Below are 18,907 nucleotides of genomic sequence, written 5' to 3' on the forward strand. Positions count from 1 at the left end.
ATCATGTGGCCCACGTTTTTATCACGAGTCCTAGTTTTAAGTCGACATTGGACTTCTCCTACCAAACACCCCCTTCCCACGTGCCTGGTTCCTCAAAGATGGACTTGTATAACCAGACCGTAATGGAGTCGTGGCTAAGCACCCTTTGAAGTAAGCCCAGTTCCGTCGTGCAAAGTATTTTTTATTTTTTTTCCTTCTTCCCTGAATCAAGTCCGCCAGAGCTTAACTGTCCGGAAGAGCCACACATGAACCAGGCCCTTTGACTGTGCTCACGCATAAACACCAAGGGTGTTTCTTTTTTCCTTTCTTTGGTTGTCAAATCAGGTCACTCTTTGTCCAGCAGTACCAGGCTGGCCCTGATCATCCAGTTCGGCTTAAAGTCAGTCCATTAAACAGGACCCGGTTGAAAGGGGGGGGCTCTGAAAAAAAAACTACCCACTAACCCTGCAGTGGAATGTGGCCCCTTACAATGGCTGCTGGGCCTGAGCCAAAACCCAGGCCAGTTTCCAGACTACTTGGCCTGTTCGAACAGCCCTCCTTTTTATTTTTTTCTCCCCCCCCCCCCCCCCCCCAAATTCACCTCACACACTTGTTTGTTTTGTGTTTGTTTTATTATAACTGTTGTCATCATCATCATCTCATTTACACATTAACATGCAATTTCAAGAAAGTTTTTTCGGTTTTCTTAAATATATCAAAATGCACATGCAGTCAATTTTTGGCCATATTTTCTTCCTCCGTATGGGGTGGCAGCTGTGCTGGCCCCCTGTGTCTCAGAGAAATGGGGCGAACACAGCAATTCAAACAATGATTACAAAAACTATTCAATGTACAGACCTTTTTGCTCTGTAAATTACTCTTTTGTTCATTACAATCGATTCTTCTCCATTCTACCGTGTTCCGACAGCATGATGAATTACAGGTATATTCACGTGATTTTTGTTTAAAACAAAAAGAAAAGAAAATCAGAGTGAGAAAATTACAAACTACCTTACTCATTGTAAAATGAACAGTTACCACTAGTGTACAAAACATTTTAAAATACAAAAAGTTACAAACATTTAAAACCAACAACATGACTGCATGATCTGACAGTGACAGACGTACAAAAATAGTAACCAATACAGTTCACAAAGTAGTATTGATGGATTAACCAACTGTTAGTTTGTCTGAAAAAAAAAATCGTCTATTACAAAGAATACGCCCTCAAACCACTCCAGCACAAAAAAGAACTCAAGTATTCAGTGCCCTGTTCTTGCAAATGTGCTTACTCAACATTTGAAGTCAAACCAATTGCCAACATCAACACTGACAGTTCTGGCATTTGCTTTTCAAAGTGGAGGGAGGCCGACTTTACGAACCAGCTGCATTTCAACGAAACCCACAAAAAGTCAACAAATCACCACTGGAGGACCATCCCACCTGATCTTCCAGCCGTCTGCTGCGATCCCCACACAATAACCTCCTTGTGCTGAGCACATGGCAAGGCTGCCCACTCTCAGTCCAACCTCAACATTACTTCAGTTTAACTTCATATTATTTTTGTGTGAGCCATCCTGTTCATACAACCATAGCTGACACCATACAGGCACACTGGTACCCCCCCTGCGGGTTTATTAGAGCAGGCTCCCAGTGTCCATGATGTAAAATGTGTATACATTGTAAGTCGCACATATGTAAGTCGCTTTGGATAAAAGCGTCTGCTAAATGACTAAATGTAATGTAAATGTAATGATGTCAGCACCACAACATGGCAGACCAGAACAGAAGCACTGGTGTTAAAGGCTGGGTGTTTGAGGTATACCATGGAAGAGGAAAAGAGGTACTTAACCTAAAATCTACAGGACAGGGTGGGTCAGATTCCGTACGCAGGCATCTGGTTCTGAGTTTCATTTTTGCTGATGTGTGTGCCTTAGGGGGATGAAGTGGGTAAAACACGAGGCTGTTTATGGATCGGTATAGGTCAGGTGGTATGCGGTGGAGGACCACCTTTGGAAACAATAGGATTTCAGGAGGTTTGAACTCCGAGAGAGAGAGAGATAGAGAGAAGAAAGGCAGTATCTCAGACCTTGTGCAAATATGTTTTGAGAATATGCCTGAAATGTGCCTCATGAGGGGGTTTCTGTTTCATCCACTGAGGAATCGCATAAAGTGCCTGTGTAACAATCACAATCACGGCGTTGATTTCCTTTTGAAGAAAATTAGACAAAAAAATCAACTTAAAATCAAATAGATGGTATGCTAACTTAGACTGTAAAAGCTGTCTGCTGATACAGCCGCTGGGGAATTTGATTGATGTACTTGTGCCAACATGAACAAAACATCACCATGATCACCACCATCACAAAAAAATTTGGAATGTATTCACATACAACAGCAATGTTATTCCCTCACTTCCACCTAAAAGTTTGCTTTGGTAATATGAAAATGTCTTTAAAGAGAATGCATAGCAATGGCTAACACGTAAGCACCACCAAGGCAAAGATGTAGAATACTGACGGAATATATAGGCTTACTATACTCAAACATACAAGTTCATCCTCCTGGATTCCTGAATGAGTGTTTTGCATAACCCTTATAACCACAGATTAAAGAGACTGTATCCCTGACCTCAAGCAACATGGGGAAAAATAAATTCAAGTGTAGATAGTATATATAGCTTAACATGCTATAGTAACTGAACACAGGAAATAACACCCATAGCTACACAGCTAATAGCACCCAAAAATGAAAATTCCCTGTACTGATCTGGAGCTCAGATGACGTGTGGATTAGGATCTTTTACAACCCGCCAAAATACATGAGAGCACTACAATTTAGCACTGCACTACTAGGCCTAGTCGCCTTCTCCCTCAATCTTAGATATTTCTTCTTCTTTTTTTTTCCTCCGGGTTACACAACAGCACAGGCTTGGCTGAAAGGAGAGGAGAGTGCAGCTGGTCATCTTCAGTTCAAGGCTACCCTTCCAGTTGCTCATCAGACCGACCCAGCGCAGCTCTTGTCCAGGGCCTCTGACCGTTCTCTGCTCTGCTATCTCCGCTAATGACTATTGATACCTACCGCCACTGCTATCTGCTATAGTCAGGGCAATGCTCCAGGGGTTAAAATACGCATAGATATACATAGGCATCAGCAACTGCTAAAGAAGCAAGTATGTTAGCTAAAGACTGGAATTGGTCCCCATAGGCTGGGGGCACGCGGTATATGTGCAAAGCAGATAACACTCTGGCTAGGGATAGGGTCTCTTTAATCAGTTACACGACTGTGGGAAGTGAGGGACTGTTGGCTTCCTCCTTCTGCTCAGGGGAGCAGCAGAGGAGGAGGCGACTCCCAAGGCTTTTGTAGGCAAACCTGAAGTACATCATGTGCCCCATGGCGACAAAGGAGACGGAGATGATGACCAGTAGGCCGAAGGCCTCCGGGTTGGGCGCCAGGATGACCATGATGAAGTGCACGAGGTCCAGGAGATAGTTCATGGAGTTCTGGACGCCGTTGATGACTCCTCGCTCGGACTCGATCACATTCTCTTGGATGAGTTGGGTAACGGTCAAGTCGAATGACCATAAACCTGGAAGGGGAAGAGAGAGAGGATGTCTTGGCTTATGGGAAGGCATGTTTATTGCCACATTAAAACGATTTAGATGACTCATTATCACCTTAATTGCATAAACAGCTATTTGCGTACTAGAGTCAAAGGTTGACAACACAGCTCTCAGTGTCTAATGACTAAAATCTGAAAATCAAAAGCCACGTCACGACACTTCTCAGAATGACCAAATTATGAAATCAAAACAGCCAACTTACCAACTCTAGCAGCAATGACTCCTGCAAAGAGGAGACTGACAGACAAGTAAGACTCGACTTGGGGTGACTCCTCGAACACCATCGTGGAGCTGTTGGACAAGTTGTCTATAGGGGGGATGCTGGGCATGGGACCTTCTGGGAGGGAACCGCTGTCCCCAAACAGGTGGCTGAGGATGTCCTTGAACGGCGAGACGGTCAGGTCAAAGGGGCTGCCGGGTGTGAAGACGGAGACGACGCACAGCATGAGGCACGAGAGCTGCACCATTCCCGACAGGAAGCCAGTGCGGATCAGCCCACACTTTTTCCGGATCCAGGTAAAGGCCACTGTCCCGAAGATCCCGGTGATGGCGGAGGCACCCATGAGGAGGCTCAGGATGGAGCCGTTCAGGCCCTGGGTGTAGGCATAGCCAGTGGTGATGCAGTCGAAGCCCAGCACAGTCATGTAAAGGAAGGCCAGAGCCATGCCAGCGAAGAAGATGGACTGATTATAGTAGGCCACCCATCCATCTCGGAAGGTGCGCAAAGGTTCAGCCATCTGGTAGCAGCAACCGGCTGGTTTCTCCGTCTCGGTCTTCACTACAGCTGCCTCCTTCATCAGCTGAGAACCTTCAGCTGGGCTCAGTCCGTTCTCCATTTCTGCAGAGGAGATTTTAAAAACATATTTCTGTCAAAATGTTTACAGTGGCAGTGAAGATGACCATTCTGCAAGCACTATGTTTACTTGTACAACTAAGGAAAATAATTATTTGAAAAAATCTCTCAGCAGAGCAAATTTTATTTGGACTCAGTGAGTTTCCAGAACGTTTTAACTTGTCCAGCTATGACCAATCTTTCTGCAATATCACACTCACTCGAACCAAAGACAGGACACAATAGGCATGAGCTATTTACAGATATTTCTTTGTAACGGATACTGTACTGAATGGCAGACCTTTCTGGCTGTTCAGCTGTTTCATCTCCTGATCGGTCTCTTTCTGCCCGCTCTTGATGGCCAGAGCAGGTGTCTTCTGGTACACCTTCCACAACAGGCAGTACTCCAGACACATGGAGCACAAGTTCCAGCCAGAGATGAAGCCGCAGCCAATGAAATGAGAGCCGAATGCCATGATTTGCCCGACCAGCATGGGAGCTAGGATGTTGGTCAGCTGGTCGATGATCCTCACGGTGGCGTTCATATCTGATGTCAGAAAAACAGATAAGAGTAAATGATGATGACGGTCATATAGCACTTTCCATGCAGTTTCCTGAGGTCAAGGATGTTTAAGTTTATCTGTTATAGAGGAAATGTACGTATGCTAATGGGTGTTAACAATGCAATAACTGATGTTTCAGAAATCACAAGCGTACAGGAGGCAATCACCTCAGGGGAAATGTGACTACCATATAACTGCCGTTGAGGCTTGTAAAGATACTCAGGGGAAATGTGACTACCATAAAACGTATGTTCAGGCACTACTGGCAGAGAAATTAGAGTTGTAAAGTTGAGGGAAAGCAAAGAGGGATTAGTGTCTACGAGCAAAGGTGAGAGTCAGTGCCATAACACGTGTTTTCTGTCAGGGGCTTCCATGTTGGAGGCCTTGGGGGAAACTGACCTGCCAGTTTGTTGCGGTCCTCGCCGGCCACGACCACGACCCAATCTCTCTGGATGGCAATAGAGGTGGCTGTGCTGGCAAGGTTGGCAATGTTGGCAATGCTGATGACCATGATGTAGCAGGTTGTCTGGTAAAGGAAAAAAACAAACACATATGAATAAACTCTGTGAACTCAACTGTTCCTTCTCACTTGAAGTTCATTTTTTTTTATGGAGCACAGAGAGATTAGCATTAGCATGGATTTCTAAGATATGGCCATTCAAGGAGTGCTTTATGTGACCATAAAGGAAGACAATTACTTTATGTACAAAGGAGGATCACCTCATGGTTATGGTCTTTGCGCTCTAAATGAACTTATGGAAGCACTTGTTTGCACTTTTCTTCAAGTACAGCTGTCAACCATTTTTTTTTAGAATAATGAGCTAGAACTGCTCCTTGCCATCTGTAATCCCACCCAAGGTGTTGCTTTAACCCATAAGCAGGACCGGACTTCATCCTGTACTTTTAAGGCCTGCAGTGGTTGAATAATTTGCTAGCTCACTGTTACTGGTCGTTGGTGTGCATATTTTTGGTACAGCTGTTTCTGTCATAGAAACAAGAAACGTGATTGGCTGTGCAGGTTCAGTTCCGTATCTTCTGCTAACGTGACTGGCTGTTGACCTGCTGACTCATGTTTCAAAAGAGAAATGCCACAGTGGTGTAAACAGCCAGGGGCCCCATCTGGGGGGAAACATGGAGGTGGGGGACCAATAACCTACTTCCCCTATTGAGTAAAACTTGTGACTTCTGACCCACTTAAGTTTCATCTCATGACTGCGCATTTCTTGTCGACCGCAAAGACATGAAACAACAAGAAGCATGATCTTGGCCGGGTCTCCCTAAAAACATTGTAAGCGTTGTAAGTGACTCTTAGAATCCCTCTTACGAATCATCTTACAATTTCGGAGCGTTTCCTGAAAGTATCGCAACTTAGTAGTGCTTGAAAACACTCGTAGCACATGTGCTCCGTGGCTGAGAAGTTCTAAACAGGGGCTTTTCACTGGGGTCACCAGCAGAGAGATTACAATTAACGTTAAATTAGGGGGCCAAGCAGCGAAGCTGTGTGGGCACCAGGAGGTCAGGAGGTCAGGATTTGGAGGGTTAGCTTCCAAATTCCAAAATGTCAGACAATGTGTGCTCACTTCCGGCACCATTTCTACGAAAAGCCAATTAGGCACCACTCAACATATGACAACAGGCGCTAAAAACTGTGTGTCGTCTACGCAGATTGGTGGATGTGGAAAACTGCCCGTGATAACAGTCACAAAGCCATTTGGGAACACGCATAGTTGGCTAAAAGTGGTGCAAGATTATATCCGTGGTTTTCTAGAGGGGTAACATTTTGCAGGACAAAATGCCAGGGGAGAGATTAATGATTCAACTCAAGCTTTAAGCATCCATTCCCACACAACGCCATAACGCTAAATAACCGCTAAAGAAATGGTTTTCAGTGTGAGTGGGAATGGGGTATAAGTTGCAGATGTTAAAGTCAAAATTCATCATTAGGACAATTAGCATGTAGGTCCTATGTTTAAATGACAGCTGTGACGTGACGGTTAAACTGTATCACAAATATTCACTTGTGGATTAAACTGACTGAAACCGTGGCAAAGCACAGCTTGCGCCAGCGAACATGACGTCATGGCAACCATAAATCACCCTTTAGGAAGCAACTACGCTCCCGTGGACATGGCTACGTTCATGCGTTTGTGCATGACGCAAATTTCATCGGCAGGATGGTCTAGACTGTCTGCGCAGCACCAACATTGTGTGTCTGCGTGGACTTCTGTGCATTGACTGAGCATGTGCATGCAAGGTTTAAATTACTGGCTCAGGGTTAAGAGAAAACAATCTATTTACACTATTTAACCAGTTAGCAGACGCTTTTATGCAATGTGACTTACATTACAGATGCACATTTACATTAGTATGTTTGCTCCCTGGGAATAAAACTACCCCAGCCTTTTCAGTTTGAGGTCCTTGTCCATATTCTCAGCGGTCAGTCTGAGTTTATACATTTTCAGAGACAAAAGTATCTTAAACTACATAATAGGGCTCTGGGTGAGAACTCACTTCCAAACATCATCCAATTTGGCATAAATCCAAAAGATTGTATAATTATGAGTCATATGTCACTCTAGTTAAGGATCAACCCTGAACAAAAAAAATTATAATCTGGGGATAATCGCACTGAATTAAAACCTTTAGGTCAGGTATTATCAAGGGCTAATCAAGGAGCAGAGGCTCAGCTTTGTCATTGCATCAGCACAGAATTCGACTGCTCAATTTTAATTCATTCATTGTATGACATATACCTATTCTAACATAAAGGCTGTCTACAACATCACTCACCAACAGCCATCCATTGTAGAGTTCAGTGAGCTGTTCTTTGAACTGGAAAACCACCATAAGGAGAATGCCACACAGTATGACAGCTGAATTCTGGATAACCAGGGAGGTCTGAGCCACTTGTCAACAAAAACAGATATCAGGCATATTACACATCTGAAAAAGCAAATATTTGTTTTACAGTATATGCTAATTTTTCTTGACATTTAACTTGTTTTAGCTTATTGTTGTGAAACTAGTCAAAATACCCGTTCTGACGGGCCTTCTCCTGAATTTACCTTTGAGTCGTGGGTTTTTGTCCACCCAGTCGCCAATGATGGCGCCAAGCAACAGTACCGATCCCGCGACTACCAGCCCATACACAGCAGTCAGAAGTAAACTGTTGCCGTAAAGTTCCACCAAGAAAATGGCAACGGCGAAATTCCACATGCGATCTCCCTGTTGTTCATAATAACAATGTAAATAAGAAGGTGAAGAAAATTATGTCATTTCCCATGCCTTTTAGGATACAGCATTTTTGACGTAAAAGCTATTTTTTTTTCATAACATAATAACATGTTTATGACATCAGCTGTATATTCAATAACTTTTTAGGCTTGATAACCTCAGATGATAGGCTAACTTTCAAGTATCAAGTTAACTAAATGTCGCAAACGAGAAATTCCAAACTCACACGTCTCAGCGTAGCCTTCAAAAGAATTTGAATTTTCTTGCTTTACAGACTTCGGTTCTCACCCGCTAACAGAACTCAGCTATAACCTATTTGACTTGCTTACGAATAGGTACCATACAAACGTCCAAAAACATTGCATGATGTACAGCTTAGAAATTAGTAGTTTTCCTTACCCATGTTGACAAAGCGTGCCCGAGGTAAATAAGGAACTTTGCAGACGTAAAGAAATCGAGAACAGATCCTGCAAATGACAACCAAGGTTTTAATGGGCTAGCATATATTGAATGCTAGCCAAATTCCAATAGCTGGAGTGCCATAGGATCCGTATTTTGCTAATAGTAATGCATGCTTAGGTTACACAACTCACCACAACAACGTTTCTTCGATCCAGTGTTTTCCATTGTAACGTTAGCCTAATTCTCTTGTTTTGACCAGCTGGGTAGATGATGTTGCTCCGTGCTTGCCTAGTAATCCCTGGTTAATATTTTTTTGCGATCAAAACTTGCTTTCTCCGTTTCCCCTTCCAAACTTAGCTAACACTGTAGCTGAAGTTGGAAAGAAATAATTTATCCGGAGAGATTTACTCTAACAATACTGCACGGCTTCAAGCGCCTTCTCCCAACAGCGATATGCTGCTCTGCTGTGTCTATGACAGCGCTGGTCACAGCACCTTTATCAGCACTACGAGCCTCGTCAGATCACGTGACTTGGCTTGTCAGGCGTGTGCATAAAGAACCGCGGTTTTGCACTAGAACTGAGGGGTAACCAAAACATTCGAATGCTCACACTTAGGTTATTACATTCAGGTTTGAAAGAGTAGTGGGAACTGCGGTGAGCTAAGAGGTGTTTGTCGCCGTAGTGTGCCTGCAATTAATCCATTGTTCACCCATGCATAGAAGATGGATGGATAGGGATATAGAGTAACTCTGTTTAACAACCTGTCTAGCCGACGGTTTCAAGGGAAGTCTCATGTCACACTGATAAAGATTAAACCAGTGGTTTCCACCCTTTTTGGCTTCTGACATCTTACAAACAGCAGTGAGTAGTTGGGGTTACATTTCAGATGGGCCAGTATCTCACCAAAAAATGTAAGATTAGAGAAAACGTTTTTTTTTTTTTAAACTGAAAAAGAAATGTGTGTATCAGAACTTTTTCGTTTTTTCTTCTCTCCTCTCCCATTAATAATCTCATGACCTCTACTTCAACAGGATTTTCTTGCAGAACTTTTACTTGCAATGGAGTATTTTTTGCATCATTGGTAGACCACTTTTAGTTAATTATTTGTAATAAGTATTTGAATGTGTGTGTATGTGAGAGAGAGAGAGAGAAAGAGAGAGACTGGCTCTGTGTGTGCTAGATGCATGCCAGATTGTGAGTATAAATAAAACTGTTATCATAACTGTTATCTGTTAAATGCCATTGCTTAGTTGCAACCCATTTCAGTAAAAGATAAGTAGAGTAGAGTTGAAATGATGATTTCTGTGAAACAGTCTGTCAGTGGTGTTTATTTTGGATTTTGTATATTCAGTGAACCCTTGCCCTACCCTCGGTTCTCCACTCCGGACACATACTCACATCACTTTATCGCCGACACAAACATGAGTTCCACTATGATCTGAACACAATATGCCATGCACCTGTATTGGCTTCTCTGTCAAAATGCACACTGTTCAGGAACTACATAAACATCTTTGAAATGTTTTATATAATTTTGTACAACCCTCCAGCAATATGTTTATGCATTACAACACAGCAAACTAACAAAACCAAACTGCATCTGAACTGGAGTTTATTTTATGCAAGAATGTCCTCTACTAGCACATGACAAATCTTCGAAAGTAATTTTTGAGAAGATGACTAAGGGAATCCATTTGGCTGATGTCCAAAACCACAAGGCCAACCCAACCCGCACAAGCCAGTTGTTGTGTTGTCATTTTCACTGACACTGGCCCTAATCCCAGGCCACATGGAAACCTTTGTCAAGCTTTGTCAACAAAGTATAGGCATAGCTGTAATTACAAGGTGACACCTTGTGCATTGTTTTGTATGCCAGGATTTGGAAGTGTTTGTATATGAATAAGATGGCATATTGTGGCGATTTAGCACATAAGGAGATGTAGAGAGATCTCAGTCTTTTAAAGCTACTCCTGTGACCCATACACCACACGACTCCAGGATAATGCTGTTTATTAGCTTAACAACACACTCACACATTCACACACCAGAACAGGAGAACAGAAGGCAGGTTTTGCTTTACACTTATGAAGACATTAACGGTGGACAGATTACGCTAGACTAAAACAAAGAACGTAACACGCAGACAAAATGATAATAGTCACACAAGCTGACGCACAAGACACAAAAAGGAGGCATTAACCCCAGTATTTCAGAACAGAACACTATTAACTAAACAGAAAGAAAAAAGTCTCTTGCTTGCATGGCAAGTCATTCATAAAGTGATAGATCCTTAAAACCACACTGAGAAAGTTTGAAACTATGCTGACTGGGCAGATTTGTGCAGCACAACCCTGAACGTGCAATAAAAAAAACTGACTGAAGTCAGCCTTGTTAGAAGGAAATCATTTTTCTGTGATTAGTATTTCTGACAGATTGAAGATGACATCCTTTTTTCTGTCAGGGATGGAATAATTGTGATCAGATAGCAGCAGATGCTGCCACCAGTCTGATCAGGATAGATTGGGTTGGGTTCGGGTTGGGTCCAGTTCTGTGCCATCTGCTTGTAACAGATTATGTAGAAATGATGTTTGTTTATTCGAAACTACAATGTTCTGTGCTTCAATTGAATTTGTGTGTGTATCTATGTGTGTGTGTGTGTGTGTGTGTGTGTGTGTGTGTGTGTGTGTGTGTGTGTGTGTGTGTGTGTGTGTGTGTGTGTGTGTGTGTGTGTGTGTGTGTGTGTGTGTGTGTCTGTGTTTGCCTTGTCTCAGTCAATAAGGTTTGTGGTTATCCACATGACACAAGAGGCACACTTCATGGCAAACTTCATTGTGCCTAGGTATCTATTTGGTATTTTGTTTACCGGCAATTATTCTTTGTAGTGTCACCGTAGAGAAGCCACCCCTTATCTATTCTAATCCTACCTATATATAGACATTAGTAAACATGGACTCACATATCCAACACTGGACATGAATACACATTATCCTGGCCAGTTTGTTATTGTTCTCTTTGTGTGGTGTGCGATTTAATGGATCTGGTTGGTCTGGGTCGGTCATCATTCATTATTCTATCATTAGTGGTTTGAGTGAGAACATTTGTTGAGCATTTCGATTTAAAATGTTGAAAATTTGAATGGATTGACATTCTGATGTGTTAATCATTGTAGCATCCTGGGTCTCTCTCTCTCTCTAGGAGGTGACGACAGCAGCTTCTCTGGCATTGCAAGCCTTTTACACTGAAGGTCACACATAGAAATAACTCATACACAATGGGGAGACAGGAGGGCAAGGCATATTTCACAGTGATGAAGACATCAACGGTGGACAGATAATATAAATCTAGCATAATGGACACTGGCATTAAACAGCGTAACACATAGACAAAATGATGATGAACAGTCACACACACTCACATTAGACAGGGAGACATGAACTGTGTTGAGAAAAACATTAGAAACTGGTTGAACATCTCTTACTCTGCAGTGCACTGCTACCCCCGCCAGCCCACATGCTACATTTTTGTGTTTGCAGAACTTTTTTTTAAACCCAGAAGAACATTTGTGTAATTTTGTGCATTTTGCAGATTATAATCCTGTTTTATAACACTATATTACAGAAAAACAATATAAGGAAAAGAAAATGCAACTTCAGATATAAAACAACCTTAAAGTAAAGCAAACAGAGGTTCAACAGGTGTTTTCGATCAATACAAAACTGTGTATTTACTTAAAACTCCACTGACCCTAAACAAACTGGACTGTTTGTTTGTCCCAATGCTGGTGGCTACCCATGAGTCATCATAAGCCATGTGACCTACCTCTAGGTTTCTACAGATTGGGCCAAGACCAAACGTGATTCTGTAATGGAAGGATAGTTTCAACTAGTGTTCAAACATTTTCAAAACTACATTCTCAGTCATGTTCAGTAGCCCACATGAAGCATATCAAATCTTTGACATCTTTGTGGTCATACACGTATTACATATTTCAAAGACATTAGCTCATATTTGATATAAACACAACAAGGATAACACAATTAGCCCTAAATAAACATTTACAGAGCATGTGCAAGACAGTGTGATTGTAAGTAGCTTAGCGTGACAGTTGATAATCAGTTATGTTGCCATGGCAGGCCCTACTCAACCCTTTGACCATAAGCTATTTGAACACATTTGCTGCATAAGGACACTTTGTGCCTGGTCACGAGACCTGAATGTCGAACTGAAATTGCTGAGAGGTTACTGTGGACCTGAGTAAGCAGTGATGTACTTAGGTCAAGAGGCAAAGTCCTTTAAGTGGGGCAATTGAACTACTGCCTTCCGACTACACTCTGTATGAAGAATGCACTGCAATACCTAAAACGTTTTTTTTATGTGAGATCTGTCATTATTTCATGTGGTATGATATAACATTTAGGCCAATTCTCAGAAATGTCTTGATGGAAATGGCCTTACAATCACTAACCTACAATTCACCTTACTCACAAAACCATCAAAGATCAGTAAGATCCTATAAGTCGTGGGATTCCTATGACTATGTGAAACTGTAGTAGGCTACGGTAGGGTGTTATACCAGAGACGTTAAAAGGACTTTGGTTATACTCATACTACAGTCCAAAGGTGCAGGGGGCGATGTTGTGGTCAAATAGCTTAATTACACTTTATTAACTCATGTATTGATTGCACACTAAATGCATTATTAGACATCACTGATGGTAGCTACTCAATGATTGGGGGAAATGTAAGCAAATATTATAACAATATACAGATTAATATAATTTGAAAGATTCCTGATTCGAATCACTACTTTCAGTCGCCGTGTTGACGTCATCATTGAGCGACGCCCATGCTTAGTTAGCATTAGCCACGTGATGTGGATTGTTTGTTTTATGGTGTTTAACTGTCAGAACTATTTCTAACATTTCTTGTTGTTTTTACTGTTTTATTGACAATGACAACCAAACGCAATCTTCCGGCAGCCAATACTGTGCAAGACGAGACCCCTCAAAAGGAGGAACTGAGCAAAAAGGTTCGAAATAATTTAGCATGTTACACTAGCTAGATGACGACCAATAACCTAAAGGTGTGCTAGTATAGTATTATCAGTCAACACAACTTTTCTTTCATTCAACACACTGAAAAATGAATGCAGTTCTGTGAGAAATATTACTTTTTTAAAACAGTGCTTTCGAGTCGGTACTGTGCTGTTGTTTGCAACATTTGACGTTACTGAAAAGAGCACCTTGTTCTTCAGATAAAGGAACAGAAGATCCTGGTTGATGAGCTCTCCAATCTGAAGAAAAACAGGGCAAGTATCTACTTTTGACATTTAATCGTTTTGGCATTTAATCAGCATGCCATAGTATTAACACTTTTGTCTTTATGCAGAGGGTCTACCTCCAGCAGCCAAATAGCAACATTTTCTTTCTGACTGATCGAGGACAGACGCTGAGCACCAGTAAAAGTATGCCTTTCTCCCCATGTCCAGTCTTAAGTTATTTAGGTTATTATGCTATACGTTTAACATTGGGCTTTTCCTTCACAGAGGAACTGGACAACCTAAAGAAAGACTACCAAGATATGTAAAACAGAAGAACGAAATAGAAGCAATATGTGTGGAATTTGTTGTGTGGTGAGCCTGTCCCCTCGTTCTTGTGTGCTGGCGGATCGAGTGCGGACAAACTTGATCAGCCGTGGCCCCGACCACAGCCAGGATGTAACAAAAACTGTGATGAAACCAGATTTCAAATGCCTCTTCTCAGCCCATGTCCTCCATATGAAAGGCAGCCTGACTCCACAGCCTCTTCAAGACTCTGCTGGTAATCTGCTCCTTTGGAATGGAGAGATCTTTGGTGGCCTTGAAGTGGGACCAGAGGAAAATGACACTATAGTTATTCTCCAGCATCTATCAGTCCAGGAAGATTCCACTGGCATATGTAGGGTCTTTTCCCGGGTCCGTGGGCCCTGGGCTTTTGTGTACTACGAGGTAGCAAAGCACTGCATTTGGTTTGGCAGAGACTATTTCGGCAGGAGAAGTCTGCTATGGCACTCTGACCCTGAGGTGGTGATTTTGACACTCACATCTGTGGCATCATGCCCCTCTACCTCAGAACAGTCCCAGTGGCATGAAGTGCCTGCAGCTGGCATTTATAGGCTTGATCTGAACGACTGTGCCCAGAGTAAAGGGCTGATCATAGAGGTTTTCCCATGGGTTAACTCTGAGGACCATCCATCTGTTCATACTCCTGACTATACATGGGAAGACTTGCCAGCGTATGCCACTGTCATGCCAAACCTCTCTGGTGTGTTCCTCCAGTCTCCTGTATGCCCTATGAACATGAGCACGTCAGCACCAGAAAGACACTTGGGACATGTCCAGAGCCCCCAGCTTTCTCTGGAGAATTTGGAAGAACTTTTAATGCAAAGTGAGAAAGTGGAAAGGGTGAAACAACTCATAGAGGTACTGAGTGAAGCAGTGAGACGAAGGGTGCAAAGCTTACCCTGCAGCAGACCATTTACTGATCAATCAGGCACTAATGATGAAGCTGACATTGCCGTACTTTTCTCAGGAGGGATTGACTCCATGATTCTGGCTGTCCTTGCTGACCGGCATGTTCCTGCAGGCAAGTCGATTGACCTTCTCAATGTGGCCTTCAAGCTCCAAGAGGCAAAACCGCAAACACAGTCTAGCAAAAAGGGCAAAAAGCCCAAAACTGACCCTACAGATGAACACCAAGGAGACCATAATCTGACTCGCTGTTTTGACGTTCCTGACAGAATCACTGGTAGAGCCGGCCTGTTAGAATTGCAACACCTAAACCCAGAACGCCAGTGGAACTTTGTTGAAATCAACGTAACTCCAGAAGAGCTCCAAAGAATGCGACAAGAGCGCATCAGCAACCTGGTGCATCCTTTAGACACAGTTCTGGATGACAGCATTGGCTGTGCAGTGTGGTTTGCTGCCAGGGGGGTTGGCATGGCGATGGACCGTGCAGAACAGAAGCTCTACACTTCAAATGCAAAGGTAACGCAAGTGTCAGCAAATAGCTACCTGTTTCAGGCCTGTTCTTGGAAATTAAAACAAAGCACACAGTGTTCTCTGCCTAGCTTGAGAGAACGGAATAATTTTGAGGTTTGTTTTGTCTGAAAGCCGTGTTTAAATGTTTCCTGGCAGGTGGTTCTGACGGGCATTGGGGCGGACGAGCAGCTGGCCGGATACTCCAGACACAGGGTACGCTTTAAGAGCGATGGGGTTGAGGGATTGGTCAAAGAGCTGGCCATGGAGCTGAGCAGAATTTCGACACGGAACCTTGGCAGAGACGACAGGATCATCGGGGACCATGGAAAAGAGGCCAGGTAAAAACCACGCACAAATTATTCTATCCTAACTCATGCCTCTCTAGTGTGTCCAAAGACAAGTACATGAATACCAATTTAACATGGGTTTAAGCTCTTAGTATGTCTTATTTCAGCCGAATCTTTGTTTATTTGTTGTTGATTACTGTTGCAATATTCTTCTGCAATTCTAGCAGTCTCATTTTAAAGCTGCACGTTTACAGCTGTCTGTCTTTTTGAACCTTTTATTTTTTAAAGATTTCCATACTTGGACGAGGATGTGGTGAGTCTGTTGAACCAGCTGCCAGTGTGGGAGAAGGCTGACCTGTCCCTGCCCCGGGGGCTGGGGGAGAAGCTGCTGCTCAGGCTGGCAGCCAGAGAGCTGGGCCTGGGGCCCTCGGCCATCCTGCCCAAGAGAGCCATGCAGTTCGGATCCAGGATCGCCAAAATGGAGAACCGCCGCGAAAAGGCATCGGATAAATGCAAAAGACTCAACACAGAATAAACCAGACTCTCACTGATCAATTTGATAGTTTATTGTAGAAAATTGCATAATTTCTGAGGAATTAATTTGAAAAAAGAAAATCACATCTGTCACCCTTTCCCCCCCACTAAAATATCTGGAGTTACATCCTTGTAAAGAACAAGTCCTCACTTTACTTGTTTAAGCAGGTCATATATCTGTTTATTTTTAAATGTTAATGTAAATAAACATTGATATCTTGGACTCTGTCTTTAAAATATTGGTCACACTCTATGTAGGATGGAAGGTTCCCCACGTCAAAGCGACCAGATATCTCGTGGACATACACAGGCTTTCTGAAATGAAACAATGACTTTAAATGAATGCCTTTGCTTCCATGTCAGGGAATGCATCATATATTGTTGTCGGGTATCTTGTAGAGAGAAAATACCTCAATATGAGCCAAGACAGAAAGGTCCCTGGAGCATCTCTCTCCTCGATGGGTGCATTCTGTAATTTGTGAATATGTTATATATGTCCGTAATGTAACATGCACAATCATTTTACAATAACACAATTTTGGGTCAATGTTGTGAAAAATGAAGATTTCTTTACGTGAATGGTTTACCTTTTTCTCATTAAGAAATACATCTAAGAGTGAAAGACTCCCTTTTGAGAACAAATAGAAACAGGGGCACTGAAATAAAGAACAGTCATTTAATTTCATACATGCTAGACTGAATTAGGTGGACTGTAAAGTAGTGCTCTACTTCTGAATACATGAAAGTATCTTACTGCCTTCCTGGACTGAGTTTCAGATGGGCAGGGCTTCTCCTTCATACAGCTAACTCGCATGTCCGCATCAACTTCCAGAATCCCATACTTGGATGTCTCTGGAGGAAGAATTGAACGACAAACAGTATGATACATTTTTGGACTCAGAATACTTACAATTTTCGAATTCTCTCAGGCTAAAAGGGTGAATTACTTGGTGGTGGTGTGTGTGTGTGAGTGGGGAGAACACTGGTTCTCCGCTCCCATCTGGATTCATTGGACACTCACCCTCTTCTTTGCATTGGTAAGACAGCACTAGATTAGCATCAGCATGTTTGGCCTGGTGTTCAGAAAATCTCCCTGTAAACTTCAAAAGACTGAAGTCTTCTTTGAACAGTGTATCACTATTGAGCAAAGAGGAGAGGAGTTTTACACATTTTACACGAAGGTTAATATTGACATGTGGTTATTATATATGCATGGTGCACTTTCTCTTAGATGCAGCAAAACTACATTAAAGTGTTTACCCTCCAACAACTATCACATGGTCCTCAACGGAGAAGTGCTTGACTGTAAGCTGTAGGCAAGCAACAGCACCAAGCCGTTCCTGAAATCAAACGTGAGAGGTCATACAAATTCTGTAAGACAGGCTATTACTCTCACCACAAACAGTGTTGTAGTTCAGCATGATCTTAATTCCATGTCTTTGTGGTTTTAAAAGTCTCTAAATGCAGGCATTGCATTGATGCAAAGGCTACAATACAAGGCCAGTTACTATCTGTATCTAGCAAAGGTGGCGACAAAAGCATTTGAATTCAGCTGGAATCTATTGTGTCAAATTGTCAGACCTCATTTGTTTTGGTCCCATCACTGAGAATCTTCACATTGGGAAACTCCTGAGCCCATGCCTGAAAATCTTCGAAGTAGAGTGCATTTGTCTAAGGAGGAGATCGTTTACAGATTGATCAGATTTGGGCAAATACAAGGTTTGATTCTCATTGCGGAATTCGGTTGTATGGGCCATTGCAGGCTACTTACAACCACAAATATGGTATCCACACATCCAGTTGCAGTCATTGACTTGATCCAATGAGATATAAGAGCACAGTGGCCAACGGGAAGCAGTGGTTTGGCAATGCCCAAAAGATGCTTGAATCGTTCAGTTTTGTCATTCTCAACATCTCTTTGCAAACGTGTTCCATATCCTGCCGCTAGAATAACAGCTTTCATGTTGGAAGCTAAATCAAACAGAAAAGTTTGCCCATGGAGGTTAGCAAATAAGCTAACGCGGTGATAGCTGAAAGCTTCTCCTTCGTTCTCAAAACGACTATTTCAATCGTAAACTTTCGTAACAGCCTCAACTTTCATGTGTACGTAGTTGGAATTGTTATACGAGCCTGTACAGTTAATCTCGATTCCCGTTTACATACCCAATGGTTACAACAGGAGAGTTTTCTGATCTGAAGTGACATGCGCCCTAGAGCTGGTGAAATTGCACATTCAAAACTCAAAACAATGCAATGCTACCCTCTACTGTTTACACGAAGGCACTTCAAGTGAACAAGTACATGACGCAACGTGCACCTGGGACAAGAGCGTCTCTTTTTGCCATGTGCAACGCCGATATCTGGCAACTCAAGTTTAATTTTCTTGGACGACACGAAAGTCTTGATTTGTTATGAGAAATCGCAATTTGTTTGC

The 18,907-nt window shown here is 42.6% G+C and overlaps 4 protein-coding genes across 4 annotated transcripts; 2 read left to right on the forward strand and 2 right to left on the reverse strand.

Annotated features, from left to right (window-relative positions):
- Positions 1 to 592: 592 nt before the first annotated feature.
- Positions 593 to 9,166, reverse strand: slc40a1 (solute carrier family 40 member 1). The gene is made up of 8 exons (XM_012842316.3): positions 8,825 to 9,166; positions 8,631 to 8,698; positions 8,063 to 8,222; positions 7,788 to 7,903; positions 5,397 to 5,523; positions 4,736 to 4,981; positions 3,805 to 4,440; positions 593 to 3,568 (listed from the first exon to the last, which is right to left on the reverse strand). The coding sequence occupies exons 1-8, from the start codon at positions 8,856 to 8,858 to the stop codon at positions 3,255 to 3,257; spliced, it is 1,701 nt and encodes a 566-aa protein (XP_012697770.1). The 5' UTR covers positions 8,859 to 9,166; the 3' UTR covers positions 593 to 3,254.
- Positions 9,167 to 13,461: 4,295 nt separating this feature from the next.
- Positions 13,462 to 14,310, forward strand: LOC105913287 (ASNSD1 upstream open reading frame protein). Its single transcript, XM_031583659.2, has 4 exons — positions 13,462 to 13,663; positions 13,889 to 13,942; positions 14,023 to 14,098; positions 14,180 to 14,310. The coding sequence occupies exons 1-4, from the start codon at positions 13,586 to 13,588 to the stop codon at positions 14,218 to 14,220; spliced, it is 249 nt and encodes an 82-aa protein (XP_031439519.1). The 5' UTR covers positions 13,462 to 13,585; the 3' UTR covers positions 14,221 to 14,310.
- On the forward strand, positions 14,246 to 16,696 carry asnsd1 (asparagine synthetase domain containing 1). Its single transcript, XM_031583637.2, has 3 exons — positions 14,246 to 15,658; positions 15,809 to 15,990; positions 16,228 to 16,696. Exons 1-3 carry the CDS (start codon positions 14,246 to 14,248, stop codon positions 16,472 to 16,474), a joined length of 1,842 nt encoding a protein of 613 aa, XP_031439497.1. The 3' UTR covers positions 16,475 to 16,696.
- Positions 16,491 to 18,707, reverse strand: zgc:136439 (uncharacterized protein LOC678627 homolog). Its single transcript, XM_012842335.3, has 8 exons — positions 18,245 to 18,707; positions 18,055 to 18,144; positions 17,734 to 17,813; positions 17,495 to 17,610; positions 17,228 to 17,325; positions 17,061 to 17,129; positions 16,884 to 16,942; positions 16,491 to 16,788 (listed from the first exon to the last, which is right to left on the reverse strand). Exons 1-8 carry the CDS (start codon positions 18,434 to 18,436, stop codon positions 16,668 to 16,670), a joined length of 825 nt encoding a protein of 274 aa, XP_012697789.2. The 5' UTR covers positions 18,437 to 18,707; the 3' UTR covers positions 16,491 to 16,667.
- Positions 18,708 to 18,907: the final 200 nt, after the last annotated feature.

The sequence above is a fragment of the Clupea harengus genome, chromosome 2, assembly GCF_900700415.2.
Source record: "Clupea harengus chromosome 2, Ch_v2.0.2, whole genome shotgun sequence".
Classification (NCBI taxonomy): domain Eukaryota; kingdom Metazoa; phylum Chordata; class Actinopteri; order Clupeiformes; family Clupeidae; genus Clupea; species Clupea harengus.

Coding starts and splice junctions, on each gene's coding strand:
- slc40a1 (XM_012842316.3), bottom strand. CDS start 8,858: ATGGAAAACACTGGATCGAAGAAACGTTGTTGTG. Junction 7,904..8,062: donor CAAAAACCCACGACTCAAAG/GTAAATTCAGGA, acceptor TTTGTTGACAAG/TGGCTCAGACCTCCCTGGTT. Junction 5,524..7,787: donor TCTACAATGGATGGCTGTTG/GTGAGTGATGTT, acceptor TTCCTTTACCAG/ACAACCTGCTACATCATGGT.
- LOC105913287 (XM_031583659.2), top strand. CDS start 13,586: ATGACAACCAAACGCAATCTTCCGGCAGCCAATACTGTGCAAGACGAG. Junction 13,664..13,888: donor AGGAGGAACTGAGCAAAAAG/GTTCGAAATAAT, acceptor CTTGTTCTTCAG/ATAAAGGAACAGAAGATCCT. Junction 14,099..14,179: donor GACGCTGAGCACCAGTAAAA/GTATGCCTTTCT, acceptor TTTCCTTCACAG/AGGAACTGGACAACCTAAAG.
- asnsd1 (XM_031583637.2), top strand. CDS start 14,246: ATGTGTGGAATTTGTTGTGTGGTGAGCCTGTCCCCTCGTTCTTGTGTG. Junction 15,659..15,808: donor TCTACACTTCAAATGCAAAG/GTAACGCAAGTG, acceptor GTTTCCTGGCAG/GTGGTTCTGACGGGCATTGG. Junction 15,991..16,227: donor GACCATGGAAAAGAGGCCAG/GTAAAAACCACG, acceptor TATTTTTTAAAG/ATTTCCATACTTGGACGAGG.
- zgc:136439 (XM_012842335.3), bottom strand. CDS start 18,436: ATGAAAGCTGTTATTCTAGCGGCAGGATATGGAACACGTTTGCAAAGA. Junction 17,814..18,054: donor ATGGGACCAAAACAAATGAG/GTCTGACAATTT, acceptor GTTTGATTTCAG/GAACGGCTTGGTGCTGTTGC. Junction 16,789..16,883: donor CTGTCTTGGCTCATATTGAG/GTATTTTCTCTC, acceptor GTTTCATTTCAG/AAAGCCTGTGTATGTCCACG.